This window comes from Ambystoma mexicanum, chromosome 9, assembly GCF_040938575.1.
Source record: "Ambystoma mexicanum isolate Mex_15411 chromosome 9, UKY_AmexF1_1, whole genome shotgun sequence".
NCBI lineage: Eukaryota > Metazoa > Chordata > Amphibia > Caudata > Ambystomatidae > Ambystoma > Ambystoma mexicanum.
This window is the reverse complement of record NC_090931.1, coordinates 580,202,787-580,230,192: the sequence shown is the minus strand read 5'-3', so window position 1 is coordinate 580,230,192 and position 27,406 is coordinate 580,202,787. Positions and strand designations below refer to the sequence as shown.

General features: G+C 44.8%; 1 protein-coding gene across 2 annotated transcripts in view; it reads left to right on the top strand.

Annotated features, from left to right (window-relative positions):
* ULK2 (unc-51 like autophagy activating kinase 2) overlaps positions 1-27,406 on the top strand; it is an 801,072-nt gene that overhangs the window by 649,841 nt on the left and 123,825 nt on the right. For both annotated transcript variants that reach the window (XM_069615186.1, XM_069615185.1), the window contains exons 16-19: positions 8,775-8,920; positions 9,489-9,572; positions 11,742-12,025; positions 22,553-22,743. In XM_069615186.1, coding sequence (XP_069471287.1) covers positions 8,775-8,920; positions 9,489-9,572; positions 11,742-12,025; positions 22,553-22,743 — 705 coding nt within the window. The remainder of the gene's footprint in view (positions 1-8,774; positions 8,921-9,488; positions 9,573-11,741; positions 12,026-22,552; positions 22,744-27,406) is intronic.

Genomic DNA, 27,406 nt, shown 5'->3' with positions numbered 1-27,406 from the left:
GGCAAAGGTAAAAGATGTATGTGTCCATTTCAATTTCGTCCATCACGCACATCACAAAATAGAATAAATACGTGGATATTGAAAGCTTATTAAAACATACCATTTCGTGATCTTTACATCTCATAAGCAGAAGGAAACCAACCCTCTCATTTAACTACAGGCCTACATGCGAAACACGATCAGCATGTGTTGATATTCATACTCTGAATCATCAACACGATGGAGCACTATTTGCTCTCACAGGCAGCGTTTTCTGAGACTTTAATCTTATTTTCCTAGTGGTACTCACGAATAAGCAAACGTATAAACGTGGTGCCACTTTAGTTACCAGAATTGCAGCTTTACTTGTACACACTCCAAGATTTCTCAACATAAGCGATAGTTTCGTGGTTTGGAATAAAGTGGGAAGAATCATTATAAGGATTCCATGTCTTTGCTCCACTGGCCTTTCCAATGCTGCAAATGCATTAGCGGTCTTTACCTCGCTGCCTGTTCCCTGACCCAATCCAGCATGCTTAGAAGGGAGGACCCGCTGTCACACCATCCTCTACCTTGTTCTTCCAAGAAGCCCTCCCCCCCCCCCACTACTCACCCCTTCTCTCCCCACACTTATCATAGTTTGCAGCTACCATTCCGGTGTGTTCGGGACAGTTTTCTAAAGTCCAACTAAGGCCATCTGAGACACTACAAAAACTCAATTTTTAGCATAATTCTGTACCGCCTGAGAATGTGGGTAGCATGGACAGAGCAGTCAGGCTTCTCTTAGGATGCAGAGAGGGCTGTAGCTTGGTACAAAGAAATTGTAGCATCCATATGGTCCAAAGAAACACTGAAACACTATGGGCCTCATTACGAGGTAGGTGGTAAGGGATTACCGGTAAGGACACCAGTGCGGGTAATCCCTTACCACCCTATTCCGAGGTCCCTTAGTGGGTCCCTTCCTTAACGCTTGGTTTTACCAGGCGTTATGGATGGGGACCTGTTACGGGACTTCAGAACTAATAACGGTACCGCAAATTGCGGTACCTTTATTAGCTCCATCCCCATTCCCATTGAGCCCTATGGGGGCTCGAATGGGAATGGGGAATGGTTCCCGGAATGGGGACTTACCGGTTCCTCCAAGGTTGGAATGACCCGGTAAGTCCCTATTTTGGGAACCCGGACCCGGAATGCGGTAAAGGGGTAGCCATGGTGCTAAAAGCACCATGGCTACATCCTACCTCGTAATGAGGCCCTATGTATTGTAAAAATACATGGCTTCTTTAAGTACATGTAGGTCCAGATAAATCATGTGGAAATAAGTACTGTAACATATCATATAAACACAATTATAAAAACAAACTCAATACTTATGGGTTACAACCCAAAGTATACTAAGCAGCCAAGGTGAGTCAAACCTACAACACATTCAGAATGGCAGTCTGCTATTCTTTGGCAGTAAAATCAGGTTATATATCCTTTTAGAATACCATCAGTACTTCAAGGGTAGCAGACCCTGTCAGTCCTGCAGTGACGCTCAGTTACATAAATCACTTAATACACCAGCCCATTTACAAGTATACACCTTGCAACCAATGTTACTTTGTAGAACACAGCCCAGAGCTAGTCATGTAACTCATTTACTTTCTAGAGGTGCCTTAAGCTATTCAATGATAAGTAGGAACACTCAATAACTATTTTAGAATGCACTTAGCAATTAGTGGAAATCAAAACCCAATGTTTCCAGTTTAGAAGAGCAGCAGCTGTTCCGGGTAAGTAAAGAACCATATACGTTTAAGAGGGGCCACAAGCAACTCAAAGACAAGTTTTAAGACCGTTTAAAAAAATGCACTGAGCAGATCAGGGAAAGCAAACCCCAACGGTACACTTTAAGAATGAAAATCTTGTTATTCAATGTAGGTAAACCCTATTGGTAAGCCTCAACACTCATTCAGTTAAGAATAATACAACAGTACCAACACGTATTACTTTTCAGAAGGAGGAAAACACCATTCAAAGTAAGTATATACTTATAAGATGGGCAGAATGCAACTCAAAGGCAAGTATAAACTTAAGGACACTTTGTAACTTATTCTATTGCAGCAATACAATTACCACACTCATTTCTTTAGCAAGCAAGTACTTTTACACGTTATACGTTTCAAGACAGAATCCTTGACTTATAAAGTCCTTCCCTAGTATATGGCATGAGTTTTCTCAGAGGCAGAAGAGGGACCCTAGTGATCTAGGGGCCAGCTGTAGGCAGGTCAGGATAGGGTTCAGTTGCAGGAAAGTCAGAGTTCCATAGGAGATATTCTCAAACAAGTATGTATTCAGGTTAGAATTGGTTGCAAGTGTTTAGGGACTTCACGGAAAACTCCTTATATGCGTTCCAGCCTTAGGCCTGGGCAAGTAGTATGGGCAAACTCCCAACCACATGAATCACCCCCTCAGCCTCACAGGATTCACACAAGACATAAGGCAAATATTACCCAAGCCAACACAGTACCTTAGGAAAAAAGAAGAGCATCAGAGTTGATGCCTTCAGGATGCAGCAGCACAGCACTCGGTCTTTGGATTCTTGATCTGGAGACGAAAGAACTGGACACTGGATGGGAACTTGCGGCAGCAGTCCTCAGAGGAGACTTCCAGCAAAGGTTTCTTCGCAGATTCTCATGGCTCTGTGGATTTGGTGCCCTTTTACAATTACCTGATGAGGAATGAATATCGCAGTCGGATTCTCTTCACTAATCTGGTCCTGCACTGTGGTGAGGGGACCTCAAGGATTCGAATCGTGTCTCTGGAGATCCAGCAGGAGTCCACCAAAGATTTGGACAGATTTATATTTCGGAAGACCATGCACCGCACACTGGCTTGATGTACCAGGGTATTGGCGGTTTGCAACCCAGCAAGGTCACAGCACATCGTGGGATGACTCAAAATGCAGGTCTTCTTGAGACTAGTGTGTCTCATCAGCCTCTGGGTAGGAGTCACCGTTTTCGGGACCCTCAGGTCGATTGGAAGGAAGTATTGCATCAGGCTCCGGTTACACAGTAGGCTCTCCGGTCAATGGAAATCGCTCCAGACGTCTTTTCTTCATCTTCCTCTTCGGATTCAGGTCCAGTGGTCGATTTGTCAGCAGCTTCCTGGATCGGAGTATTTATCAGGAACTACAGCACCACTTCTGCAAACTCTCCCTGCAGTTTACAGAAAGGGGCGGTCTGACTGTCCAATCAGCTCAGCCAGCCCCCCAGTGGGACTTGGTTCTTCCAGGCAAGATGAAAGATGAAGGGCTGCAGAATTCTGGACTCCTCCCTTGCTTCCTCCCTTCTCAGACACTCTGGAGTCTTGACAGGGAATACAAAGGATTCCTGCCGAAGACAAAACATGAACCGAGGTTGTTCCTACCTAGAATGGCATAAGAATACCTATAAAACAACAAGCAAATGACAATTGGCAAAAAAAGAAGGAATCCACCATTCTAGCTGAATGGTGACCCTCCTGTGCATTACAGAGACTGATTTGACAGCCTGTGAGTAATAATGACTAAAAGTCATAAATGTAAAACCACTGCCACCAGCCATTCAAGTAAACTTGCAATTGTAAGAAACAATTTACCAGGCTCACTAAAATCAATGTAAATGGGATGTGAATCCCACTTTAGCTCTTGGCAACAGTAGTTCACCCAAGAAATAATAAGAGAATTAAAAGGAAGCCACTGCATTTTAAATGATGTGTGCCTCCTGGAAGGAACTTGTGGTGGCAACAGTAAAGACAGACAGAAGTGATCACAGTTCAAGGGTGTTTATTGCACTTTACAATGGGTGAGATAAATGCCTAATATAAACCTAAATCTAAGATGGGAGCACGCTTCGACCATCAAATAATATTAAGGCAGTCCTAGAGGCGTCTTGTCAAATAAAAAGGGCCTATACTAAAAAAATAAAACTGTTGCCAATTCCTTACTGCTAAATTACAAAAAGTGTGTGGGATGATGTTCACCAGAAAAGAAAGAAGTGTTCACAAAATGAAAAGTCAGTATGGTATGGCTGGGTCTTCCTTCATCACGTTTGAAGCCCGGGACAAGACGGGACTCTGGAGCACAGCACACGCCTGGGCCTCGCCAGCACGAGGTTCACAGTTCCAGTTCAACGATATCAAAACCTTCAGAGGCTAAGTCTCTTTTCTGACAAAGTCTCTTGCCTTAAATGGCCTGCTGATTGCCAGCGACAAGGTAACGAGAGGAATGGCCCTTAATGTGGAAGGATATGGGGCTGATAGAAAGTATGAAACAAGAGGGGTGGCTCCTACCACATAGCAAATTGGTGACAATAGATTACTATTCGTATGTCTATTGAATTTTACAAACAAGTTACACAAAATGCTTCAAAAGTAAGCTAGGCGTCCCTGGACTTAGTAGTTTGTATGTGGACTCAATCCATACATATAACATTGAGCAGTAATTTAACTCATAAGTCCGCTTTATTAGTTTAGCAGATATTTTTTGTCTGTTTGGTAGACAGACCTCTTTAGTATTTTCACTTCATACTTATGGACTAAAAAGGTATACCACCTGGACTAGGCACAGATACAATATTAAACATAACAGACATTGTTCCAATCATAGGTGTGTTAGTTTTGTGCTCAGACAAATATTACATCATATTTGACACTCACAAGTATATTAGAACCAGCTTTTTTTTGTTCTAAAGAGGAAAGTAAAGAAAAAGGAACCTAAGACTCTAGTCTTTCCTTATTGCATTTAGATGAATCCGGAACCTAGCTGAGGGGACCAGACTGGGGTCAACTAAATGCTAAATCAGAGGACCAAACCATAGGACCACTCCGACGCCTCACCCTACCCTCTCCTAGGGCCTTCTGGTTCTTGTAGTTTGTAAACAGGTCCTGGTAAGAGTCTTCCGAATGAGCGCCCACTTGACCCCAGACATCTCTGCACCTGGACGTCAAGTGGGCTTTCTTTAAAGTTCAAACACATACACAAGTTCTTTCTCGTTCGAATTTCTTGCATTCAAAATGGTGCTACTTGCAACCTTGGGCTCAACATAGTTCAGTTTACTATTGGCTTCCTCTGGCTCACTGGCTGTGCTGAACCCGTTGGCTTCTTTGTTCTCTGGAGTCAAAAATAGTACCACGGTATCCAGCTTGCCTCTCCACCTGCGTTATCAAAGCGGGAGGCACCCGTGGACCATTGACATCTGCTGCTCCGCACGCCAGCTGTAATTCCCAGTCTTATGCTTTCCATTTCAAAGGCTTCAGGGGTCTGAATTGAAAAGGGCAAGGGCAAGTCCCCCTTCGTCATCCTTCCAGGTCTCAACGCCTTTCTTCTCCATTTGAACTGCCAGTTTGGTGTAGCTGTCTCCACTTGAGTTCGACCTTGCTCGAAGTGTGCTTTCGTGCTCCGCCTTTTATGCCTGTAGGGAAAGTAAAGGGCCGTCAGGTGTGCTTGGTTATTGTCAATTGCCTGACTCTGCCTGACCCATGTGTTGGGACATGTCAGATAAACAGCTCTGGTGTTAGTCCATTGTCTGTTACCATGTAAGAAAGTGTTTGTGTGGGAAAAGGGGGTGTGGAGCTTCTAAATATCATACAGGGTAGGATGGGGAAAAGGTGTTACAAGGAAGGGGAATACCGCATCTCAACCCTTTGTGTTCCACTTCCACTCCCGAAGACCCCTCGCCAAGCTGATCCTCCCCCACTGGTCCACCCCCAGGAACTGGATCCAATAGCGATGGCCGTGTTCTGGCTACCTGGATAACAAATCTCCAGGGACTAGCGGGTGAGACACCTTCAGGTTTCTCACATTCCATAGTATATTACAGTCAATCCAAAGTAATAGAAAAATAGAACTCCAATCACACAATATGGAGGGACATAAAAAGGTCACCCATAAGACTAGCTGAGAGGGAAAAAAGATTCCCACTCACCTAGGAACAAGGTAAAATAGTTACCAAGTCCAAGCAAACAGTTCTGGATTTGAAACAGTTCAGGAAGATTTATCATAATTACGAAAATCTTACCTAACACAGTGTGCCTCCGCTTCCGCATCATCTTCGGTGCCCCACCACCTTCCGACCCACCTCCTGACATGGACCCGAAAGCCCCAGCTTACCCGCACCAATTTGCATCCCAGTAAAGACCAGCGCTGCAATGGCAGAGTGGATAAGATGCATTACCATAAAAAATAGGGCAATATTCTGACTGGTCCCTTCGCAGACTGAGCAAAGCCATCCAACTGGTCATTTCTATTCCAGTGAACTATGAAAGAGGATTTTTGGAAGTATGCCTAAATGGTATTTAATATACAATATTCTATTGTATGCTGGAACAACTGCTTCTAAATAGGCCTCTAACTTGTAAGTAGTCATACTCCCCAAGTAATTCTTCATACAACGGCCTGGTTTATGCTTCGCTATCATCTCTCTTAGCCACCAATAGTGGTTAGCCTGCTTAACTACTGCTATACTCCCATTGTCCAAAGAGTTATCCCAATAACTAGGTACATCTCTAGAGCACATGCTCCTCACATCATCAAACTAGGCAAGTGATATGAAACCTTATAATGATACAGGATCGCTCAGTGCCTCCTTGTATTTTATAAGAGTGGGAGAACTCCAAATCCTGACTCAATACAAATGTGGTTTCACCCTGGCTCTATTTTCAATGCCTATGTAGCTCTGCTCAAGTAGCAAAGGGGTTATCGGTGCACTTTTCGATCTTCCCATTAACACCCTAAGACACCTGTTCTCAGATCTTTTAATGGGAGAAGGGTCACTGGAGGCCCACAGTTACTCAGATGCCTGCTGCTATGGCTTGAGCCTTGTAAGTTGTTGATGATATGGGTGTTGTTGTATATTATAAGATGGCCAACAGCTTTCATTGATGTGCCTCCTGAAAAGAGGTGTTTTAAATTATTTCGGTTCAGTACAACATAGCCCAAATGGAATTGCGAATTTCTGGGGCTTGTCCGGAGAACGATTGCTGACGACATTGTTGCTTTCTAGATTTCAAAGATCGCAGGGGGAAAGATGTCCTTGCTGCGTTCAATGTGTGTTTCACACCTCTGCCTATCTCTTCAGCAGTTATTAACATTTTGTGCAAAAGGGGGCAAGAGTTTTTGAGTGGAAACAAACACTGAGGTGAAGGGGATTGAAAACTTCGATCTCAGTTTGTTAGGGAAGAGTTGCAACAAATCCTCTAATGTTAATTGATATCAATAGGATTTTAAATTTAAGTGCATAGCGACCCCATTTTTTCTACCTGTTGGAGGATAATTGGACCTGAAATGTGGAATTAGGGTTATGACAAACCTCTTGCTCCTTCTTCCTCTTTGCATTTGCCTGTCGATCGTACTGCTCTTTGCACTTTTTTGACACATTAAGTGACACATTTTGCGCTTTAGAAAATATGGTTTCTATGTTAATAGAGGTATTTTGAATTAATGATTAATCAGGAGAGACCTTGCTCTGTTTGATTTTTACTTCCTATTAGGGCCAGAAACCATTCTGTTTGTCGTCTGTGCTGAATTGATGTTTGATGTTGTTATGATTTGTATTACTATTTTTAGAAGCAAATGCACGCAAAAGCCTCATGCAGGTTTTGATACAATTTTCTGGTGGCATTTGAAATAGATCTGTGGAGTCCAAAAGCATCAGCTCCCATGCCATGCCTGGAAAAGCCTCCTCTCGCACATCAGACTTACCCCACACCCCCAATGTTGAAAGGAATTGAAGACTGCTTTTCATGGTGCGGTTCTACGTTGCTACGTAGACTGATGGTCTACTATTTTTGGTCAACCTAAACATGCCTTTTTTTTGTTTTGTTTTTTTATGTGGTTCCTGCCCCCATAACCACCTACCTACCCCATCATCCACAATTCCTATTCCAAGCTCCCCCTTTCCTCTTTAAACACATATTCATAGGTATCTATTTATTTGATCGAATCAACCAAAATAGTCGGCCAAATTGCAGGCTAATAAACGGTAGTCTTTGAAACATAGATATACCCGCCACAATAGAAAGCACCCGCCTGTCCAACACCAACGCTTCCTCTTTTACCCCAACTCCCTATTGTGCTTTTGTACAAAATCTTTAACGATTCCCTTTTGCCTCCCCCGACCCCCAAGGGACTCCTCGACCTGCTGCATAACACCAAACCGTTCTCTACCAAGGTCAACAATCATCAAACTCATGTACAAAATACAAGTTGTGAAAGTGTGTTGAAGACTATATGAGCTAGCAAATCTAATTTTTGTATTTTTAAGAGTTAATTTATGTAGTGTGGCACCATTGATGACAATAAGAGGCCTTGACGTCCAACATTAGAAGTGTGAACTTTCCTCCTTTTCCCCATCTGGTGTACCTTCTTATGTCATTTAGGCTTGTCTGCATACTAGCTTGAATCCACTATTAATGTCATTGAAAAGTAATAACTACTGACTGCAACAAGTCCGTTATCTATGTGTAATAAATGGTGTCCAGAGGGTAGGTTTATGAGTAATGTTAGAAGGTATTATTGGGCAGAAAGATTAATGAATGCAAGCAGCAGCTCACAAGTAGCAGTGCTGGAGACAGAAATACAGGAGCGATAGTAACTGGAAAGCAAGTGGCAATACTAGAGACCCGGTGGAGTCTGTGCGTTGAAAGGAGGCATGCAGCATACATGAGGAAATCTGGAGAGCCGGCTTGAGCCTTTTCTTCACGCACCTTAGTACATTTTGTTCTGACATTCACCACGTTAAGAGCTTATGGCCTATTTGTGTTTTACTCCTTTCAAGATCCGGTGTAGTGAGAAGGTCCAACACCAGCCCCATGGGCTTCGCGAAGGTGGGCTCTTGCTCTCCAGCAGCGGCAGACACAGTCCAAGCAGTGACCCGGAGGTTGTCCACGGGGTCTTCCAGGCCATACTCTCCCTCCCCCCTGGGTAAGCTCACCTTTCAAACAGAACACAGTAAGCTTCTGCGTCAGTCGTTTTTAACCCTAGTCGCACTGCCAGATGTTATGCTGCCTTGGTGAGATAGGATGGTGGGTTGGGGGGGGGGGGTGATTTCTCTCCTATACAGTTTTTAAATGTGTATTTACTGTTTTTAAGTCATCAGGTTTTTCGGGTGATGTGGAAATATTGTCTGCTCTGCACATTATCTATAGTGCCAATCTCCCCATTTGTTCCTACTAGCCTGCATGACATTCATGGTTGCTGCCATCCTTTAAACTTTAATGTGCCATCGCCTACATAAAATAAAGACTTAATTTCCAAATCACCATCCATCCATTCCATCCATCCATCCATCCATCCCACAAGGCCTAATTGGGGGTTGCAAACATCCCAAAGACAAATCTCTGGGTGTAACACGAATATTCCCATCTCTCAGGGTGAGAGCCCCCAGAACTTTAAAAGAAAATGCACAAACTGCTGTCAAAATTGAACATACCCCATTTCAAACATTGCTTTGGTCTATAGCCTACTTACTGTTGCTTTGTCCTTATTGCAGTTGGCATCATACCAGAGCAGCTTGGACACTGCTGCTGTGGGCATCTGCAAGGCCATGAGTCACGGAGCCGGAACTCCTCCGGGGGTATGCTTTTTTCTTAACTATGTAAGGTATAAGGTGTCTGGCTCTCTTTTGCCTCTTGAAATGAGTAGAAAGTCATGCAATTGTGGAATAGTCCAAATTCTTGTAGACGCATAGTGCAATGCCCAACAAAGCAAGGTGGGGCAAGTTTTGTTAACCAGTCTGATGATTTGGAGGGTTTATAGTGATAAATTCGAATGACATTATGTCGAAAGTCCTAATGTCGAGAAAAAAAATTCGAAAAAAAAAATTTGAATGTCTATTTTTAATTGCTTTTTATTCGAAATGGGGCAGTTCCCACCTAACCCCCCTTTTTTTAAAAAAATGTTTTTGTTTTACCCCTTTTTTTTTTTTACTCGCGGAACCCAACACAAACATGTAAATAAAAAAATAAAACATTCACATTTTTTTTTTGACATTTTTTTTTCGACATTATGTTTTTGACTTTTTCACTGCCTACCGATTTGGAGCATTATGCAGCCAGGTTGTTCTGACTAACGCTACTGGAATGCATCGCCAAGTAGACATGGATTTTTCTTGAAAGTTCACGAAATTGCAGCACACTTTTTTTTTTTTTCTTCAGCCCAAGCCAATAGTTTCCCCCAACCCGACTTTAGAAAAGCCACACTGTGGAAAAGGCCCAATTTGGAAATCCATTATGCCTGTCTCTTTTGCAACAAAACCAGCACTGTCTACAAAAATGAAGCTCCACTCGGATAGCACAGTTCAAATTTGGCCTGGTGCTATATTTTTCTGCTTTGGGGCGAGTTGGCTCCATGAATCCATGGCGTCTCACTAAAACGTAAATGACCCTCAAGGGAGCGGAAACATTGAGGGATTATTTTGCAAGGCTTGCAAACTGGTGTCTGAACTGGCAATGTTGGCAATTTCCCCCTGTTGGCCAATCCTACTTTGGGATTCTGGAATCCCCCAGTAAAAAAATCACTCTGCTAGGGTGCTGTCTGCAGTGTCACATCCTTAAGTGGCTATGATAATAATGGCTATCACGCATGCAGGGTGGCTACCTCACGGGCTAAACACTCATCCCTAACATGTAGCAAGCCTGCGCTTCGCAAGGTCAGATCCCGGTAGGGCAGGCTCAGTCCATCATTCTGGGATCGATAAGCTGAGTACCATTACATTTGATAAGAACTGGTATCATTACAGCACTTAGAAGTCAGTGGAATCTGTCTTGAAGGTCTATAAAAAACATTAGAAAAAGATATCAGAAAATAGGCGACAGACCCATTCGGTCTTTAACTTTTCCTCCATGTTTTTGCAGCTGGAATGCCCACTTTTCCGTGTGTCCCTAAATTTCTGCTTTTTGTTTATTACATGCCTTTGGAAGCACTGTTCTACTTCTTGCCATGCCACTTCATCTTAAGCCTCCTCGTCCATCCCCTGCAGCCTCCCAGTATCCCCTGTGCTTTCAGCACTTAAAGAATCCCCCATCCTATTTTGCACACACAGCCTGTTTTTTCAGCACAGTTGCTGGCATGGTGCCCCGCTCGCCCTGCCACCTTATTCATTCCCTGCTCGTCAGTATTGGGGAATAAGTTGGCATCCTCTGCGGCATCTCTGTGAGCTGAGATAGATGGGCTTGCATCCAGCGGCTGGCGTTTCCATTTATCTTTAATGCCCTCACCCCTGGTCCTCTCGCCGCCCGCTGCTACTGACCTGCTTTCCACTCCTTGCTCTTTTGAAAGGCTGGGGGAAGCTCTTCCCCCCCCCACCCCTACAGCCCAGCTGTTCAGTAGGATTCCTACCAGCCCCCACTGAGATGGCACGTGATTGTGCCTCATTTTCTCAATGGCATCCCTCTTCCCGAAGTGAGGACTTGCAATCCATTCATGCCACCGGGCTCAGCTAGGGAGCGGACAAGCCAATTATAGAGAAGGAACCTTTCATTAAGTGCATGCCTCGTGTTGGTACTTATTGGCGCTGTCCCCGGCCACGTTGTTTTTGTGTGATACGCCAGCGCCTTTGTGTGGGTCCTGCATCTGCATAATTCTTCACAGATCATGTGATACATGCAGTATTGCAGTTCCCCACTCGGTGCCATTTTAGTTGCTTGTAAAAAAAGCCTCCGGATGCTTGTAAAGATGCCCCCGCAAGGTGCGCAACACAAATACAAAAAATACAGAAAAGATCTCTTTTTGTCCTTCTCCCCAGGTTCTCCTGCCCCTCAATCCCAGTCACCGCAGTCGTTGCTAGGGGCTAGGCTCCAGAGTGCCCCCACCTTAACAGATATCTACCAGAACAAGCAGAAGCTGAGGAAGCAGCATTCGGACCCAGTCTACCCTTCTTATGTGGGGTGCGGGTACAGCCACACACCACCGCCTCCCAGGCCCGTCAGCCTTGGGGCTTCGCCCACTAAGCTCATGGGAACATCGCCCCGGACCTCAGACTGGCTCTATAAATCTCCCCTGCCAACTATCATCGGATCACCTACAAAGGTCTGCTTTCAGATTTTATTATGTTTTGTAAACATTTGTAGCGTTCAGAAGAACCTCTTAAGTAACATTTTAATGTCCGGCTTAAGTTGGGTCATGGTCACCCTGCTACTCAATTGCAGGCACACATCTACTGTATACTTTTGAAGAACACGTAGTTATTTTGTAGATACAAAGAAGACCTATATTTTGCTTTGCCACTAAATTTCATTAAGTATGCTACCTCCTTTCTCATCATATTTCTTTTATGAAGATGCTCATGCCTTTCCAACAGGCACCCACAGATGATTTTTCAGCCCCTTTTATATTTAAGCATAAACTAAAATCCCTTTTTTCAAAGTGACAGCGGAACCCTGTAATGGAAGTTGCCCAAACTGGCCTCTCCTGTGTTTTTGTCTTTCTCATGTGATGGGTCTCCAATGTTATTTATTAACTTATTGGAGGTTTATAATGTGCCTTATGCGGACAAATCACTTCTGGGTGTATTAGAGGAGTTTTCCTAAAGTATACCTACAGGTGAGACTTTATACAACTATCCCTTGGCATACTGTGGTAAGTACAATGAACTCTGTAAATACATAGGCCCGAAGAAACTCTCACACACTTGTAGTTATAGTAAAATAGACATTTATTTTATATGCTCAAGGCAAAGTTATATTCTGTTATGTAAGAACCATTTAAACTTATCAACCCAATAGAACACATCAGCAATACTTTAGGTGAGTTAACCAATATCAATAAATTGTACTGGTCATGAACACATTTCAGAGGTAAGTAAAATCACGTATTATAGTCACTCAGGAAATGTTCTGTTGTAGGAATAAAAAGGGTTAATCAGCACCAGCATAAGCTCTTTACTACCTGTAATACTTTTCACAGATCTCAATACTTTATCAATTGGTCCCTAACTAGTTAAGAGTTCTTCAAATCATTTGGAAGGGGTTGCAAAGTGGGGTACAGCAGCAGAAAAGGTACATTTCCACAGGATACTTCAATTACTCATAAGTAGGATGCTTTTGTTGAGCAGGAAGTTATCAGGGGCCTTGAAAAGGGCTCCGTATAGACACCCAAGCATTTGGCCTGGGCGATTGGTTTGGGTGAACCCAAACACCAGATACAGCACTCCAATAACATAGGAGTGAAAAAATGGCCTGCAGTAAGTACTTCCCTAAGCCCCACAGTACCTGAGGAGTGATGAAGAAGATGCAGCTGGATTGTTTTATTGTAAGGGATGTTGCAGCAGCAGTCGAGAGAAAGGATTCTCAGTGAGGAATTCATTGTACTCGCAGGTCGGTCTGCAGTTTTGACGCCTTTCTATAAGCTCGAAGGATGAACGATTACTGCCCGGTCAGTCTGCCTCGAATCTTCAGTCCTGCATCTGGCGAGGGGACTTTGAGGAGGGGATCTTGTCTCTGGTGGTCCACGAGGAGCTCACCAAAGGTCTGGGAGGGTTTGTTCATGGGAAGAATGCACTGCAATTGGATCGGAGGTCCCCTGGCATTGGCGGTTTGCAACCCTGGATGGTCACAGCACATTGGAGGATGGCTCGTTCTGCACGTGGTCTTATTGCTAGTTGATCCCTCAATCCAAAGGGAAGGAGTCCTCTTCAGAGCTCCTCTGTCAAATCAAAAAGAGGGTAATGACAGCAATGGTATCTTTGCGGTTACTAGAAGGGGCTTCTGGCGTCTCTGGCTGTCTTCTTCTTCAGGTCTTCTTTTCCAATGGTCGACTTGCCTTCTACCTCAGGAACCTCACCTTTTGTCAGGATTTCACACTCATCCTCTGCAAACCCTCCCTGCAATTTACAGAAAGGGGCGGGTGGCAGTCCAATCAGGACAGCCATCCTTCCAGTGAGAACTGGTTCCTTTCAGGCACATCAGAAGACAAAGGATAGCAGAATTTCGGGATCCTCCCATTCTTCCTGTCCTCGCACACAGATTGGAGCCTCAGCCGGCTACACAAAGGGTTCCCGCCAAAGACAAAACTTAAATCAGGATCTCCCCCCTCCCAGGATGGTAGAGGAAGGACCAAGAAAGAACAACCACACAAGAAACGGCGAAAAAATGATAGTATAGGGTCATTTTGAGGACCTGCCCAAAATGTCAGTCAGGTCGTCCTGTTCAAATGCAGGAGCTGGTCTGCTCCATCCCAGGAATGCCACCACTCTGGACATTATCTGTATAATGCATCTGCATGATCAGCCGGGTCTGGTGTCCCAAAATCTAGTTCTGGGGAGGCCTCTACCCCACTAGCTGTCTGGAGGGTGTCATGTAGTTCCGTAACCCTGGTCTCTTCTGAAATGAAACATTCAGCTATGTTAGTATTTTTTTTTTAATACTTGGAGTATCCAATTGGAGACCACATGGAGGGGTATCATCTGAAGTTTCATAGCCCTCATATATAGATGTTAAGGATCTAAAGAAAGGTAAAGGTTTAAAATCCTTTTCCTGTCTTTTTTGTGGTATAGGCGAAGGGGCCCACCACGTTGGAACAAACATGACCCTACTGTGCATAGCTGCAGCTGTGAATACAGCCTGTGGTGGAAAGTTGCACAAGTGTTGGTAGAATACGTCCACTGCCACCAGCCATAACTATAGGGTTCTTACTGCAACAGAAAGGTTACGGGAGCTGAGAGAGGAGGGGGATACTAGGTAACCATGCAGCACTCCCCATAGGGTTGTGCGTGCTGTTCTCTCAAAAAGAAAAGCTTAGAAGGCTAAAAAGTACCCCCCTAACCTTGAGAACAGTAGTTAAGGAAAATAAAAGAATATAAAAAGGAGAGCCCAAAGTGCTCCTAGCAACACTACATAGGGTGCTGTGTGCTGTAAAAGTGAAACACAGATGCCTTTAAAAAAGGTATGGAGGAAAGCAAGACTCCATAATATAAAGTAAAACCTATAGAACAGGGTCCCGTGATCAGAGCAGAAAAAATGGATGCAGGGGAAAGCTCCCCTCATTCAGGAGAACAACAAAAAGGTCCAGAAGCCCAGCAAAAAGTGCTGGGTAGTCGCACTAGGAGAGCGGATTAAGCATACAACTGATAAATCTGCCTAACGGGGTGCTACAGGGAAGGAGTGATAGCCTGAAGGTGTTAAAGGAGGAAGTGTAGGCCACATTACCGTTTCAAGTAACAGATTTTCTGAGACTTGTGCGTCTGCTTAGAATCACATGCTTTGCTTTGCTTTGGCCGACATCTGGTGGTCGATGCAGAGTTTTCTGTTTTACGAGGCCCCATTCTCGAAGCATAAGAAAGTGCTCATGCTACAGTCGATGACAAGCATGAGGCCAAGGCAAAACCCTGCGTGCACTCGAGCCCGGGTAATAAGTCTAAGACTACTCGAGAGTCTTGAGTACTCGATGAGACAAGAAATTGTCGAAGAAACCGTTGAGTCAAGGGTCATGTCCCTGGAAGCACAAGACCAAAGTCACGCCGTCGACACAATCCAAAAAACATTGACGCTGGCTGTACATTCTTCGCCTTTACCACAAAAAAGCCAGGAAAAGGATTTTAAACCTTTACCTTTCTTTAGATCCTTAACATCTATATATGAGGGCTATGAAACCTCAGATGATACCCCTCCATGTGGTCTCCAATTGGATACTCCAAGTATTAAAAAAAAAATACTAACATACCTGAATGTTTCATTTCAGAAGAGACCAGGGTTACGGAACTACATGACACCCTCCAGACAGCTAGTGGGGTAGAGGCCTCCCCAGAACTAGATTTTGGGACACCAGACCCGGCTGATCATGCAGATGCATTATACAGATAATGTCCAGAGTGGTGGCATTCCTGGGATGGAGCAGACCAGCTCCTGCATTTGAACAGGGCAACCTGACTGACATATTGGGCAAAGGTCCTCAATATGACCCTATATTATCATTCCATGTGGCACTGCAAAAAGGGTTGCAGCAAACTTGAAGGCTCCAGAGTCCAGCCCTGCAGTAAATAAAAATCGGACAAAAAAGATATAGGCCATCCAGTAGTGACCCCGGCTAAATACATCCAATTAAATCCTACTAGTACAAGCAGCTACATCCGCCTCCAAGCAAGCAGAGTGCCCAACCATACCCCCTGATAGAAATGCCAAATGCATTGACTCTTGGGCAAAGAAAATCTTTTCTGCTCGCAGCACAGCCTTAAAGTCTGCTAATTCTGCATGTGCCCTTGCAAATTTTACATTCACCCTGGGAGACTGCATAGTGATGGCGGCTGATCACATCCCTGAGGGTGAGGAAAGTGACGGCTTCATGCACCTGATCAGGGATGGCAAGGAGGCCATGTGGAAGTCTCTTCAATCAGGTTTGGACACTGCTGACAGCGTCAGCAGGGCCATGGCGGCAAGCACTGTCATGCGCAGATTTGCTTGTTTGAGGAAGTCAGGATTTTCACCTGATGTGTACAATCCAGACTCCTTACATTTGCCCTTAGACGGCTCCCATCTATTTGGAAATAAGGCTGACGAAAGCCTTAAAAAGCTGCAGACCTCAAAGAAGGCAGCCCAGTCCCTAAGTGTCGCAGTCAGGCAGCCACAGCCTTTTCACTCCAGCAGATCATCTTGGAGGGGTAGGTCTTGCCGCTACTACTCCTCAGTTGGAAGAGTGAGAGGACAGGCTGGACAAAAAGGACAGAGAAGATTCCCTCATGGTGTATGAAAGAGAGGTGCAAAGCCTGCCGAAGCAGCTGTGTCTTTACCATCAGCCGCTGCTTCAGGCACCTCAAAACCACTTTGAGGTCTTGACTCATGAGAACCCCGGTGGGAGGCAGACTGTCACAGCATCTGAAAGAATGGCGAGGTATTACTTTGGATGCATGTGCACTGGAAACAATAGCCCAGGGTTACTGCCTCCCCTTTATACAAAGACCTTGAGATTATCCACCATGAAACAATTTGCTAAATGTTCAAGGTCAATTCCTGTTGCAGGAAATGTTGACCCTGCTAGAGAAAGGTGCTATAAAACCAGTACCTGTGATGGAGAGTAACAGAGGATGGCATTCTCCCTATATCATAATCCCAAAGTAGGACGGGGGACTGAGACCTATCTTGGACTTGAGATACTTGAACAAGTTCCTCAGGAAAGACCAGTTCAAGATGGTCACAGTTTCTCAAATCCTTCAGGCCCTCCTGCTCCAGGATTGTATGGTATTGTTGGACCTTCAGGATGCTTACTTTCATGTGCCAATCCATCACAAGCACAGGAAGTACCTGAGGTTCACCATTGGCGGTTCTCATTATCAGTTTCGAGTTCTGCCATTCAGGATGACCTCCGCCCGAGGGTTTTTACAAAGGTAATGACAGTGGCCGCAGCAAGTCTCAGAAGAGGGGGGATTCACGTCTACCCCTACCTGGATGATTGGCTGATCAGGGTACGTTCACCCGAACAGGCACAAGAACATCTCAGCATCACCTGCCACTCCCTCTACAGACTGAGCTTCTCCCTCAATTACAAGAAATACCACATTATACCATCTCAGAGACTCCAGTTTATTGGAGCAGTCCTGGATGCATCCTTCTGAAAAGCCTCGCCACCCTAGGTGAGGGCTCAAACATTTTGCAGATGGTCACCAAGTTTCAGAGTGCCCAGCGTCTTCCGGCTTTTGACTTTTTGAGGCTGCTCGGCCTCATGGCTTCCTGTGGGCCCAATTCTCAGAACACTGTGGGCCCAATTCTCAGGCAGGATGTCAGACCTCCTTCGGATTCCGACTAGTCTCACAGGACCTTCTGTGGTGGGCCTGCGCTGAAGGGAGAACCCTTTTGGAAACCATTGCCGGAGATAATCGTATTGACAGATGCCTCACTCCCGGCGGGTGTGGGGGGGGGGGGGTTGTGCCCACGACAACGATCTGACAATCAGCGGTCGTTGGTCTCCATCGGAGGCCAAACTACACATCAACCTTTTGGAGCTTAAGGCAATCAGACTAGCGCTGAAGGCTTTCCTGCCCTCTGTAGGGAAAATAATGTCCTGAAAATGACAGACAACACCGGCCATGTTACTACCTCAACAAAAGAGGAGGCGTAGGGTCACCACTGTGCAGAGAAGCAATGCAGCTCTGGTTCTGGGCAATTCACGAAGGAATCTATCAGCAGTTCACCTAACCGGAGAGGACAACACTGCGCCAGACGCTCTCAGCAGGCAGAGCACAGACTCCCACAAGTGAGAACTAGCTCAGGAAGTCCTTCAAGCGATCTTCACCCTTTGGGGAACCCCTCAAGTGGATCTGTTCTTCACCAGTGTCAACTGGAAGTGTGAACCGTTTTGCTCCAGGGAATTTCCTCCAAGAGGAGCTATAGGGGATGCGTTCATAGTGGAGTATCCACTCCTGTACACGTTTCCTCCATTCCCTGTCATGCCTCACGTGATCAGGAGGTTGAGAAGGTTCAGGAAATCCATGATCCTTATTGTCCCGGATTGGGCCAGGAGGACGTGGTACCCGGACCTTCTGGACATGTCCATCTGCCCTCCAATACGTCTTCCTCAAAGAGAGGACCTTCTCTCACAAGAGGAGGGTCAGGTGAAGACACTCAGCCTTCACGCATGGTTTCTGAGAGGCAGAGGTACAAGGATTGGGACCTCCCGGATGACGTAATGGAGATTTTGCTTTCGGCCAGAAGGGCAGCGACAAAATCCTTATACTGCTGCCGTTGGAACAGGCTATGCACCTGGTGTAGGGAAAATTATGTGGACCCTTTTCAATTTGATACACCTACGGTGTTATCTTTTCTACATTTGGCAAATCTGGTGCTCCAGGTTGGAACAATCAAGGGTTATCTAACGGCGCTTTCCATATTCAAGTGCACCTACTGCAAAATACCCGTAATAATTCCATTTCTTAAAGGACTCACAAATGTGTTTCCTCCTACACCATTCCAAATACCAACTTGGGACCTTAACTTGGTTTTAAAGTTTTTGCTGTGCGCGCCTTTCGAGCCACTCCATTCCTTCCTTTTAAGGCTGCTAACTTACAAAACCATTTTGTTAGTAGTGATAACATCAGCCTGCAGGGTGGGTGAGTTGCAGGCATTATCCTGTAACCTCGGTTTACCACCTTTTACAAGGATAAGGTTGTCCTTAAGGTCAAACCCTCTTTGCTACCTAAGATTGTATCGATTTACCCTTTAGCACAGAAAATTGTGCTTCCGGCTTCTATCCTCCACCTCATCCTGGCAAGGAAGAGGAAAGATTCCATAGACTCGATCCGAGGGGAGCGCTAAGCTTTTATATTTCAAGGATGGCAAAGTTGCAACAGCACAACCAACTTTTCATTGGTTATACAGGGCACAAACTAGGTCTGTCAGTTGCCAAACAGACTCTATCCAGATGGATCATACTGTCTATTTTCTAGTGCTACAGGCTAGCTGGAAAGATCCCCCAGAAGGTTTAAGGGCTCATTCCATTAGGGGCATGGCAACATCCTTTGCCTTTCAGAGGGGAGTTCTGATAAAGGATATCTGTGAGGCAGCTACCTGGCCCATCTTCCACACGTTCACAAAACATTAGTGTTTCAACACCTCCAACAACGGAGGAAGATTTGGGAAGGCAGTTCTATGCTCCATTCTGGACAAACATTAACTCTCAATTCTTGCTCCCTCCTCCAAAACAAACTAATACTGCTTTGGATTTCTATCATAGATGAGGAATACGTTGAAGAACACAATACATTCGTAGAACAGGTTACTTAGCCCTGGTAACGTTCTTTCGACTCAATGTCCCTCCCACGTATTCCTCATCGCCTCCCAACCTACCCCGCTGTAGAATTTCTGAGCTTTATACCTTGCGCTCTTTTAAGGTCTGATAATTTAAAGGCACTTACCAAGGCTGATGATTCTGCGTATCGATGGCAACAAAACAGATCTGAAGCCAACGGGCGCTGTGCATGGTATATGGACTCAACGATGACATCAGCCAAGATGGAAGTCGGCTGATGCGTCGAGTCTACTGTCTCGACGCAAAGCGCCCTCTGCCGAGAGAAATTTTTTTCTGAAGCGGGAAACGAAGATATCATAAGATGAAGAATACTTGGGAGGAACATCCAGTCGAAATTCTGGCTTTAGCTTTCATAGAATTCTGGCTTTAGCCTTCATAAAATAGGGATGCCAAAGAAGCAAGATGCACAAGGCAGACTTGTTTTGTTTCCAATTTCCAAGGTGGAAAAAGTTATTTTTCTGCTTGGAGACCTGGTCGGGCCTCAGTCCATAGTGAGTTAATTGTTGGCTTCTCAGGACACACGGCCGGTGCCTACTTCCTCATGATCTGCTTAATTTCAGTGAAGTTTTAGCTTCATGTATCTCAGGACCTCCGATGTCTTGCAGTGGTGGCTGGTACAGGGAAATCTTCAGCGGACGCCCCCACTTTCACCCGTGTCTGTAAGGATTCAACAGAAGCCACCAGACTGAGATTGTGGGTGTGTACAACATTGCAGCCTTCTCCTGCCTATGGTAGATGGGTGGGTGTTCAAGGAATTGGCTGCCATCTCTAAAGTCGTGTTGTTTTTTCTTCATGATTGAAAGGGCCATCTGTCAATTTCAGGCTGACCATCCAGGTGGGGATGTCATGTGGAGGGAGCTGAGATCTTGGTTCTTTGAACTATATGGTTTTCAAGAAAAAGGTGTATCTCGAGCAGTTTCATTTCATTGCAATCCGTTCATAAACCAGGAATGAAGACTATGCTGACTGACCAGCTGAGCTGGTTTCCTACCCCTCGCCCCCTCTTCCCAGCCTCCTTTCTTCCTCAGAGAGATTTGCCATAGTTTGGTTCTCTAATTTTTAAACTGTTTTCCAACTGTCACCAATGTATAGTTCCAAAGGTTTTGGGGTTGTGAGGCATGTACTGTCGTCCAGTTCACTGCAAGAGATACTGAATGCTTTTCTTCGAATACCATTGATTCACTTCTTTAAAAATCAGATTCAAAAATACCAAAGGTTTATCGTGTTGACTCTTTCCTGGTGTGAATGCCTTATTTTCCACTGGTCAGTCCCTGCCCCGTGGTATCCCAGCCTTTCCCAGTGTCTCAGTTGCCTACATCGCTTAGTTGAAAATTCACCACTAACATAGCATTTGGGGTTGGCACAGAATTTGAACCTCTTTTATAATGGTATAGCAGTGATGTTTGCCCACTTACAGTTTGATTATGTTCAGGCCCTATCGTTAGTGCCTGAGGGTTTTTCATTGGGCAGCACCGTTTCCTCTTCGGCAGTAATATGTTTCAGTATAAGAGCTCGTGGGAGAACTTTGAAAAGTTCATGGGTGTGCCACCTTGTTTTTGAGCTGTTTCGGCCACCGCCTCCATTGAGTCTCTCTTCTGGGGGTCTTGCTCTAGGGTCTTGAGCTTTCCAGTCTACTTCGTTTGAGCTTTTTGCTGGGGTTGTTCTGAATTGTCTTTACTGCAATGTATTTTTCCTTGTTGCTGTAATTCTGCAAGATTTCTGGACAATTGAGGTTTCTTCTTTGTTCTTCCCCATATTCACACGTCTCTTTCCCAGTTGTGTTGATTTGCTACACCGATCCTTGTGTCTTGACAACATTTATCTCATGCTTCAACTTCAGCTAGAAGGTTATTTTGCCTTTTTCTTCTGCATTCAATCTTACTGTGAAAGTGGGGAATGGGGGTGTTAGCAGTTACCTTTGTAGATTTGATGACTTGTGGAGATTTCCCTTTTTAGAAGTTTGGATTTGTGCAAGTCCGACTCTTGCAAGCTTTGAGGCAACTAACGTTAAACTTAAACACACACACCTGCAACACCCCTCCTCCCACGTTTTAGATCCCCTATGCCTTTTTGTTTAGGGATATGGAAATAGTTTAAGGCACCTCAAGTATTAAAACTTCAGGAATGGGAAACTGGTCTATTCCGTTTTCGTTCTGAATGATGCCAAATGAAGCAAAGGCCTTCCTGTTGAATACTTTCACAGCCATTCCTTGTGCGAACAGCGCGTTAGGGAAGTCGGGTCTGGACTCTCTTTTATCCCTTGTCCCTAAATGTGCCCCATTTGGCATTGTCCCTCTTTATTTTTGGTGTCCTGTCCTGCAGGTTTTTTTCTACTTGTGTTGTGCTTATGCTGCACCAAGTCCATCTCAAAGTGTTGATGCTATGCTATGCATAGACTGAGTCAAAGAACATAGAAATGGTAACGAACAAGGTGGGGGAAAGTCGGTGCTTGAGAAGTAAACCTTTCCAATTTTTTTGTGATCTAGGACTTTAATACTAGGTATTGCTGAGGCTTCCCAAAGCAAAACTCGTTGGCAAATGAAGGAAACCTAGCCCGTATTGTTTTTTAGGGCGGGACTAGTTATGCATGCTTCATCTTGTGATTAGGGAAGAAGTGGCTATTGATTTTTAGATAGAACATTAGTTTGGCAGGGTGTTTGTGCAAGAGAGCACTGGCCATGTTGAATGAAAGCTTCTTACTAGCCAGAGAAAGAATCGATGCTTATAAACCTGCCCAAGGGTCTAGTTGGAGGGAAATCTGCAGTAACTTTTTAATTCTATCCCTATGAATGTCATTGTAAATTATTCTCTCGTGTTCTCTAGGCAACGGCCCCCTGCAAGATACCAAAAACTCAGGCGTCCTCGAACTTGCTGGCGTTGGCCAGGTGCCATGCTTCAGGTGATACTGCCCCCTCGAAGGATGTTCAGGAGCAGAGAGAATTCGCCCACTTTCTCTGTGCCCATGCAGCAGAGAGGCCTATGTCTGGAGAGTACGGCAAGACGACGTTTGGGAGGTGAGTCGTGTTCCTGGACACGCTGGGCTTTGAGAATAGTTTAACCATAATCGAAAAAAGAGATGTTAAGAAAGTACCCTAAAATGTAAAGTGCTTATGATTGATCTGTAATTGGTTACCATTTCCATACAAGGTATTAAGCCAAGAAAATACATACATCATCAATAAGGTTATAGGACCATCAGGGCTTAATTGTAACCAAGATAAAGAGGCATGCTCACCATTTAACTTCATTTTTCCAGAACATCATTTGTGCATTTTAAAAGCATGCCATTTAAGTTTCTCAAAATATACTGTGAAACATGCAAAGGGGTCTGCTTTTCAAAGGAAAGGATTACAAAGAATGTTAAAGGACAACTTATCTGTGTCGCATGGATTCATTGAGGATGTGTTGTCTAGTTTGAAAAAATGGGCATCTGTCCTGTGGCAACTTGCACCATTATTGCCTGTATTGATAGAAAATGGCTGCGGCTAAATAGTTTACACGTCTGTCCTTCTTATGGCCTGGGCGGCGCAGGTGGAGGAAAGAGAGGGGCCGGGGGCTCTCTCCTGGTATCTGCTTGCTGCTGAATCACTTCAAGAGTCTGCGCTCTCTGGTATTCTTCTGTATTCTAGCTTTTTTACAATTGTCTGGCCCATGGGTATGTGTGGCATGTCACGGCCCTTGCAGGGATGTAGGTGTGCTTGATTCTGTTCCTGGTAGTTGGTACTCTCGGGTCATTACAGGTGGCTGTGGGAATGTCGCTGAGCTTTTCATTTGTGCGCAGCATTAGTTGCACACCTACAGTGTTGTTTCTGGTTTGTAACGGGGTTGGTTGGGTAGGTATGCAGTGATGTTATCGAGGAAAAAAGAGAAAGAATGCATTTTGAAAGAACCCAAAACGACAAAAACGAAAATAACGATTTTTTAAAAACAGTACAAATGTAGTGGGGAGTGGGAATAGTAGTTTTGGGGAAGGGGGAAAAGTTTTTTTTTAAAAAGTAGTTATGGGGCTAACAACGAAAGTAAATTTCGTTATATTGTGTTCTATGTTCTGGGTTTGTCAAAAATGTATCCTTAGTTTTTTTTTTTTTTTAAACATTCACATGAGTTGTTGAGTAGCATGTGACAATCCGCAGAATCAGCAGTATTTGTTTCATTTGTACTGGCCCCATTTCTTTCTTAGATAATGTGTTGTAGAACTGCAGCACTCAGTGAAGTGAGTGGTCTTCCTTCTTCTGAGCATGTGAAGTCCCTGATACAGTGAGGACCATTGTTAAGATTCATGGCGGTTCCTCCGAGCCACATGGAATTGACCAGTCTCTGTCAGAGTAAAGGGGTACCATTTGTATATTATTCTGAGTCTATTGTCTGCTACGCCTCCCGCACCCTTTACCTGCAGGATGTTCTTTCAGAGGTAGGCGTTTACATGGGGGTGTGTTATTTCTATGAAGACTCATAACAAAACGCAGCAAAAAGCCCCCTATTTCGAATATCGGATTTCAAAATGTATTTAGAAAGTTTACCAAAACGTATGGAGGACGGGGTAAAGCAAGCAGAAAAATGTGTGTTTCCCCATAAAGCAAATCAGAAGAACATCAATTCATAAGAAGCTGCCTTTGCATAGTTGTCATTTGGATTTTGATTGTTTTGTTGACATTCTGAGACCTTTTAACATTTTTGCAAAGCAGGCCACTTAAGCAGGTGGCCCCTCATTAAATCCTCTTCTCTGTGCCTTACGGTCTGAAGACTGTAATCCCTGTAATATTGTATATGTACTCCTTTCCTAGTAAAGTACACCTTTACGAATGGCATGGGTTAAGTGCAAAGTAAGAGATTTTGAGTTGAGCTGGGTGGCGGAGAAAAGGTGTGGGTAGGACATTTCTCTTGTGCTACTAGACTAGTACAGTGACGAACCAAAACACATTTAATACAAGAAATGCATATAAGTGGAGAGAATTTCCTTTTTTGGGGAAAACAAGTAAAGTAAATGTACTTATGTTTTACTTTCATCGGTTTGATGCCTCAATGGTTACTTCATGCATCACTTTCAGTGGCTAATCATTACGTCTGTCAGCCTGGGGCAGTATTCTCTGGGTGATGTTACATGGAGCTTGATTTTCTTGTGCTTGTTCAGGTGTGTCAGGGGTCGAGTCCTTTGCTCTGGCGTGGGGGTCGTGGGATAGATGATTCTGGTGATGATATTACATGGAGCTTGATTTAATTGTGCTTGTTCAGGTGTGTCAGGGGTCGAGTCCTTTGCTCTGGCGTGGGGTCGTGTGATAGATGATTCTGGTGATGATATTACATGGAGCTTGATTTTCTTGTGCTTGTTCAGGTGTGTCAGGGGTCGAGTCCTTTGCTCTGGCGTGGGGATCGTGGGGTAGATGATTCTGGTGATATTACATGGAGCTTGATTTTCTTGTGCTTGTTCAGGTGTGTCAGGGGTCGAGTCCTTTGCTCTGGCGTGGGGGTCGTGGGATAGATGATTCTGGTGATGATATTACATGGAGCTTGATTTTCTTGTGCTTGTTCAGGTGTGTCAGGGGTCAAGTCCTTTGCTCTGGCGTGGGGATCGTGGGGTAGATGATTCTGGTGATATTACATGGAGCTTGATTTTCTTGTGCTTGTTCAGGTGTGTCAGGGGTCGAGTCCTTTGCTCTGGCGTGGGGGTCGTGGGATAGATGATTCTGGTGATGATATTACATGGAGCTTAATTTTCTTGTGCTTGTTCAGGTGTGTCAGCGGTCGAGTCCTTTGCTCTGGCGTGGGGATCGTGGGATAGATGATTCTGGTGATATTACATGGAGCTTGATTTTCTTGTGCTTGTTCAGGTGTGTCAGGGGTCGAGTCCTTTGCTCTGGCGTGGGGGTCGTGGGATAGATGATTCTGGTGATATTACATGGAGCTTGATTTTCTTGTGCTTGTTCAGGTGTGTCAGGGGTCGAGTCCTTTGCTCTGGCGTGGGGGTCGTGGGATAGATGATTCTGGTGATGATATTACATGGAGCTTAATTTTCTTGTGCTTGTTCAGGTGTGTCAGGAGTCGAGTCCTTTGCTCTGGCGTGGGGGTCGTGGGATAGATGATTCTGGTGATGATATTACATGGAGCTTAATTTTCTTGTGCTTGTTCAGGTGTGTCAGGGTCCTTTGCTCTGGCGTGGGGGTCGTGGGATAGATGATTCTGGTGATGATATTACATGGAGCTTGATTTTCTTGTGCTTGTTCAGGTGTGTCAGGGGTCGAGTCCTTTGCTCTGGCGTGGGGGTCGTGGGATAGATGATTCTGGTGATGATATTACATGGAGCTTAATTTTCTTGTGCTTGTTCAGGTGTGTCAGGGGTCGAGTCCTTTGCTCTGGCGTGGGGGTCGTGGGATAGATGATTCTGGTGATGATATTACATGGAGCTTGATTTTCTTGTGCTTGTTCAGGTGTGTCAGGGGTCGAGTCCTTTGCTCTGGCGTGGGGGTCGTGGGATAGATGATTCTGGTGATGATATTACATGGAGCTTGATTTTCTTGTGCTTGTTCAGGTGTGTCAGGGGTCGAGTCCTTTGCTCTGGCGTGGGGGTCGTGGGATAGAGGATTCTGGTGATATTACATGGAGCTTAATTTTCTTGTGCTTGTTCAGGTGTGTCAGGGGTCGAGTCCTTTGCTCTGGCGTGAGGATCGTGGGATAGAGGGGTCGAGTCCTTTGCTCTGGCGTGAGGATCGTGGGATAGATGATTCTGGTGATTACTGCCGCTGATGGCCACACCTGTGGATGTTTAAGGCAAGGAAGAGTTGCACATTTTTAGGTTGTTTGAAAGGTTTCTATTGTCAGTCCTTTGGGAATTCGTTCCTGCTTATATTGAATACAGTTAAGAGGCTTGTGTTAAAGTCAACTTTAGTTTGTTTCCTCCAGAGTTAGCATATCCTGCCCTTTAGGCATCAAACTGTGCTTATGAAATGTATTGACCACAAAAGAAGTGCACACATGTTAGGAGGCAGACTGGCCCCTGCATCTGGTGTAATGCTAGTTGAGTCTGAGGAGGTATGCTTAAAGGACATCTCCTGCTTTACACAACAGCATTCGCCAGAAAAGGTGGAAGATGCTCTGACCGCAGTGCACAAAAACAAATCCAAATAAACGCTTTGGCAAACATGCAGGTACTAAACGGCACGGTGGATCTCACCCTCAGCTGCACTGTGTTACTTACTACGTTTGGAGGAGGCTCCCTTTTTTACTGACTTTAAAAATATCTTTGTGGCTGCAACAAAAACAGGAGTGATTCTTTTTTTAAATTAGTATTTATTAATGAACGGCGAGGTTCCTGCTCTCGAGGCAGCTCTCAAACGGATACATGGTTTTTAACTATGTAAGTGTGGAAGCATCTATCCGTGCATCCCTCCAGGATTGTGTTCTCCCAACAACCACATAGAAGATTGCCATCCTCGACTCTAGTGTAACCCAGTCTAACAGTCCTATGTACTGAAAAGCCGGTAGATGGGGAGGAACCGTGGCATGGCAGGGGGAACTTCTGCTTCGGGCAATTTGAGCGTGTGCTACCTTTCGCAAAGGGCTCAGGGGTTTGCCACTGGACTGCAGTGCATTTAAGAGATAGAATAGGTTTATAGAGAATCTCCTCCAATCACATTAGACCAGTCACACCATTCAATCCAGGTCCTACAGAATAATGCCCTG